This window comes from Orycteropus afer, unplaced genomic scaffold, assembly GCF_000298275.1.
Source record: "Orycteropus afer afer isolate SDZICR_OR568_19922 unplaced genomic scaffold, OryAfe1.0 scaffold00680, whole genome shotgun sequence".
NCBI lineage: Eukaryota > Metazoa > Chordata > Mammalia > Tubulidentata > Orycteropodidae > Orycteropus > Orycteropus afer.
The window spans coordinates 769,541-775,491 of NW_006922267.1; the positions used below are offsets into that span (position 1 = coordinate 769,541).

Consider the following 5,951-nt stretch of genomic DNA (forward strand, 5'->3'; position numbering starts at 1 on the left):
AGCTTTAGATAAATAATAAGGTTTTATTTATAAAGTAAGTTAAATGTGTTCTCAAGAAGCCACTTCTGCCACACACTAGCAAAAACAAGAGTGTTTAGGTCTTTTCATAAGAATAACCTTCCATGTGGATGAAATTACTTCCCATTCAGAACCTTCTATTCTCCTCTCTTCCCTACATAAATCTATCTACTTCTGCCCAACAGGATTGTAAAACCTCCTCAAATTACCCACCACAGGGTTAGGGAAGTTACCACAGGACTAAGGCAAACAATCAACCAACCAAAAAAATAAAATAAAATAAAAATTACCGGAGAACCTAACAGAACAAGAAAAGAAGGCATATATTTCCACAGTGTGACAAAGTATAAATGTTTCTGTCCATCAAAAAATGAGTATATGATAACAATTAGAAAAATGTAAGCATCTAGCAAAAGTGAACTGACTTAATAAATTTACACATCACATAGTTAAATATATTCAATTAGAAAAAGGTAAGCACCTAGCAAAAGTGAACTGACTTAATAAATTTACACTTCACATAGTTAAATATATCCAGATACCAATTAAAGTTACATAGAACTATTTTTAAGAAGCTCTGGTAATGTAGTGGTTAAAACATTTGACTGCTAATCAGAAGGTTCATGATTCAAACCCACTAGCTGTTCTGCAGAAGAGAGACAAGGCAGTCTACTTCTGTAAATATTTACAGCCTTGGAAACCCAACGGGGGTTGCTGTGAGTTGGAATCAACTCGATGGCAGTGAGTTTGGTTTTGGGGATCTATTTTTACTAAAAATGATGCCCATCCTATAGAAAAGTGTTACAGTAAAATCCCATTTTATTGAAACTATACTTAAACACATATTTGCACAGAAAAAAGTAATCAACTATATATCTACAAGTGGCTTTGTAAGTGCTTTGTGGGATTATGGGTAACTTTTTTTCTTATGCACAAGTTATTTTTCTAAAATAAACATGGATTAGTTATACAGGAAATAAAAGTAATCAATGTCACTAAATTATATATGTAGAAAGGGTTGAATTAGTGTATGTCTTGCTGTGTATATTTTCACCAAAAATAAAGAAAATGCATTTTTTATAAAAAGAAATAATTAACGGCTCAAATAGTCCCCTTCTTTTTTTTTTTTAACTGACATTAACAATACTTCACATCAGCTAAATAAATCAAATATACTCAGCTAAGATTTTTTAACATTAATGAAAATAAAATATATAAACTCTAAAAAGCATTATATATATTTTCTCCATTTCCCATTGGGTTTCCCATATTGGTTAGTAAAATGCCCTTTGAAAATGCCAACTTGTGCCTTCTGAGCTCAAGGGAATATGAAAAAAAGTGCTCTCACCCTCACTCAAAACAGAGAGATGGAAGGGCTGGGGTAGGGAATGGGGAGTCATAGCTCCTAGAAGGGTAAGGGGCATTGTGAAGGAGTTGAGGCTTTTGCAGTCAACCTTTACCTCCACTGGATTCCTCTCCCCAAGCTATTTTCTGCTTAACCTAGAAACCAGTGTTTCTCCAAATGGGATAAGAGGAACATCAGCAACAGAATCATCAGGGATGCCTGTTATATTTAGAGATACCTGTGCCATACCCCAACCATATGTGATTCATATTGTGTGGGGAAGAGATAGAGAGAAGCTGGGATATGTGTGCTTAACAAGCTCCCCCAGGGACCCTGGTGCACATTCAAGTTTGTGAACCACTCTCTTAGAGGGAGATGTGATTTGCTTTAATGAGGGAGGTCAGCCCTTTACATGGGGCGACAGCAACTGGATTAGAAACCAAGAAGATAGAGATGGAGATTCAGGAGAAGGAGGGATTTAGAGAAAGAGAAAAATATAGAGAGAAATAGAAAGGCAGAAAGAAAGAAAATGAGGGAATCAGACAGACAGAAAATCCAAGAAAACAGTCTGACTTCATGGAACAGAATTGGGCAGCCAACACAATCACCCTTTCCTTTATCTTGGGACTGTTATAGGCTAGGCACAAGAGGGTTGTTGGTTCTTCATGGAAGTACTCTGTGTGCCCCACATGCATCATCATGGCTGGGCCTACCTCGCAAATGTCTTTGAGGTGCTTGATGTAGTGACGTTCAGTGCTCATGATCTCATTGATGACATTAGCCCGCATCTGGTCTCGGTTCTGCAGTGGCCGGCCCAGACAGAGGCAGTCTGAGTTGGGGTCCAGGTGCCCATTCTGCACATCACTGGTCCCCTCCTCCACCCCATCCTCTTGGTTTACCCAGAGCTGTGGAAGCAGGCAGAAGAAGAAAAATGAGTTAACATTCTTCTTTGAAAAGTGAAATAGAACAAGGATGAACTAAATTCTTCAGGAACTGAGAGAGCCTTTAACCAAGGGAACTCTGCAAACTAAGTGGCAGATTTGGCTTTAGTGTAACCTGCTGGTACTATGCATGGGTCTTGTCCTCTAGAAGCCTGTGACACCATCTGTGAAATGGAGAATGGGGAGGGGTGGGACTAAATCATCTCTCAGAATTTTCTCAGCTAATAAGGTCCCAGAGGAGGGAGGAGTGATGACAAGCAGAATTCATTCATGCTAACGCACACCTAGGCAGAACAGCTAAATAAAGAAAAATAAGGATTAAGCTATAGATCTTGGGTGCCATAACTACATTACTGCTAACACACAGTATTTGAATGCTTTGTTGTTGTGTTGTTGTTGTTTGCAGTTGAGTCAGCCCCGACTCATAGCGACCCCTCCTTGGGTTTCCGAGGCAGTATCACTACAGAAGTAGGATTGCCCAACCTTCCTTCCGAGGAGTGGCTGGTGGGTTTTAACCGGCCAGCCTTCTGGTGAGCAGTCAAGTGCCTTAGGCACTATGCTTAGCAGCATGGATACCAACATTGGATGCTGGAATGGGCATCTCAAAAACAGGGCCTTTGTTTTTTACTTCCATTGAAGGATATGTAAATAATCATTAACATTTCACTGTAAAATTTCTTGAGGATGCAAAATATCTCTACCTCTTCAAGGCTGGAGTGGGAAGAGTGAAATGTTTCCCCACTTAATAATAGCAAAATTGACTATACACCAGCCACTATGTTAACAGCTTTCGATGTACTATATTATTCATGTAGGTACCATTTCACAGAAGATGAGACTGAAGCTCAAAGAAGTTAAGAAATTTGACCTAAGTTACACAGTTAAGAGGCATAGGAAGAGGGATAGGAACCAGGTAACTTTATCCCTCAGTTTCTAAGGGAGACAGGAAAAGAGAAGGGAAGAGCTTAGGCCAAGGAGGGCTATGAATTATTAGAATTATCACAAATGGATACAGTTGGTACAATTTGAGACTTTCTATTTCAAATCATGAAGGCAGAGGGAAGTTAAAAAAACTCTTTTGGGGAGGCTAGGTGAGATATAGCTGGATCTTGAATAATATAGCTTGAATCAGGGAGATGACTTATTTTCCCCCCACCCTAGAAGAGGGTCAAACCATGAGAACAGGGAAAAAAAGATGCGTAGCCCCTGTAAGCACTGTGGCAAAGTCTTCTGGGAGAATTAGCTGAGGACCTTGTCAGTAGTTCCAAAAGCTTTAATAAACTCTCCATCTTCTCCCTCCCTACTTTGCCACCAGATCTTTCCACATTCCTGGCTCAGGAAGGTGAGCTCAAGCAATTTATATGCATCTCTGTCTTTGTCACCAGAAAAGCCAGTTGGTGGGTGCCCTTAGCATGACAGAGGCTTTGTGAAGGAGTTAGAGGGACAGAAGTTACTACATAACTTTGGGTATTCTCCCCTCTTTTTGCCTTGTGGGGGATGATGGTTGGGTTACCACCCAATAAGCCTAAAGATGTCACCAGAATATAGTCCACTTACTCTCCACAGGGCAAAGCAAGAAAAGCACACTTCCCCAAAATACATACATCGAACTTTAACAGAATGGAAAAGACAGATAGATGACTCCACACTTATGGTAGGAGACTTTAAAAACCACTTTGAATCAAAGACAGAAATAATGGAAATAAACACAACAAAGACACAAAAGAAATAAACAATACAATTCACCAAATTGAACTTATAGATATTTATGGAGCATTTCACCCAACAACAGCACAATATACATTATTTTCCAGTGCACATGGAACATTCTCCATGATCCATAAAACAAGCCTTAATAAATTTAAACACACAGAAATATTGCAAAATATCTTCTCAGAGAACAAAGCTTATAATTAGAATTCAACAATAGGAAGATCAACAAAAACCAGCAAACACATGGAAAATGAACAACACCCTCCTTAAGAATGACCAGGTAACAGAAGAATAAAAAACTGAAATTAAAAAAAGTCCTTGAATCACACAAGAATGAAAATACAACATGCCAAAATCTTTGGGACACAAAAAAGCAGTGATCAGAAGCCAATTTATAGCAATAAGTGCACACATCAAAAAAGAAGAAAGAGCCAAAATCAACACTTTAAACCAACACCTCTAACAATTAGAAAAAGAACAGCAAGAAAAGCCTACAGTCACCCAAGAAAGGAAATAATAAAGATTCAAGCAGAAATAAATGAAACAGAAAATAGAAAGACACTAGAAAAAATCAACAAGACTAGAAGTTTTTTTTTTTTTTAAAGATTAATGAAATCAACAAACCACTGGCAAATTTAACAAAGGAAAAGATGGAGAGAATACAAATAACATGAATGAGAAACAAACTGGGGAACATCACAACAGAACCAACTGAAATAAAAAAGGAAATATCAGGATACTATGAAGAACTGTACTCCAACATCGAAAATCTACAAAAAATGGACAGATGTTTAGAAACACACTACTTATCTAAACTAACACAGACTTAGGTGGAAAATTTCAACAGACCCAAAACAAATGGATAAATTGAACATGTAATAAAAACATTACCAACAAAAAAAAAAGTCCTGGCCCAGGGGTTTCACTGGATAATTCTACCAAACGTTCAGAGAACTCACACCAATCCTACTCAAACTATTCCAAAATATAGAAAAGGATGGAATCCTCCCTAATTCATTTTATGAAGCAAGCATAACCTTGATAGCAAAACCAGGCAAAGACATCACTAAAAAAGAAAACTACAGACCAATGTCCCTCATGAATAAAGATGCAAACATCCTCACCAAATACTAGCCAATAGACTCCAACAACATAATCCAAAAAATAATACATTATGACCAAGTGGGGTTCATATCAGGTATGCAATGATGGTTCAACAATGGAAAAACAATCAATGTCATCCATCACATAAAAAAAACGCAGGAAAGAACCACATGATCATATCAATTGATGTAGAAAAGGCATTTGATAAAATCCAACACCCATTCCTGATAAAAACTCTCAGAAAAACAGGAATATGAAGAGGGAAGAATAGGCAGACAAACTATACAGAGCCTCTTCAACAAAGAAAAGGGGAACCAAATAATACAGACGCAGAAAATAATCCTGGAGCCCTCAGCTTTGAAAGGAAGTATACAGAAGTGGAATATACTCCAACTACTAGAAAAACCCGCATGAAAACACCAAAAAAAGGAGACATTTGGAGCTGAAAACCATTAGTGATCTTGACAGCATGGACAGCTTGAATATTGCCAAATGGTGTTAGCACCTAAGAGTTAACCTAAAAATCGGCCATTAGCCAGAAGCTGCACAGAGGACTGATGTGGTAGCTGGTGAATAAAAATGGAAACAGTAAAGAGGGAGACAGGATGAGCTGTGGACTTTCTGCTGTAAGGAGGGTGAAGCCATTGTGAATGTTTAGAAGTGGTTTGGCCATTTTGGACATTTAAAGCAACAGCATTCTCTCAGATTCCTGGGACCTACAAATAGGCTCCACGTGCCAGGGACCACAAGGACATACCTAACACAAAGGGCTGGAAAGGTGCAAAATTACCCTTGTTACTCTTATACCCCACACCCTCTTGATGAATGGA

General features: G+C 38.3%; 1 protein-coding gene across 1 annotated transcript in view; it reads right to left on the reverse strand.

Moving 5' to 3' along the window:
• The window catches only part of ARHGEF9 (Cdc42 guanine nucleotide exchange factor 9), a 310,381-nt gene that overhangs the window by 218,038 nt on the left and 86,392 nt on the right, over nucleotides 1–5,951 (reverse strand). The window contains exon 2 of the mRNA XM_007956876.2: nucleotides 2,077–2,268. Within this exon, the coding sequence (XP_007955067.2) occupies nucleotides 2,077–2,268 (192 nt within the window). The remainder of the gene's footprint in view (nucleotides 1–2,076; nucleotides 2,269–5,951) is intronic.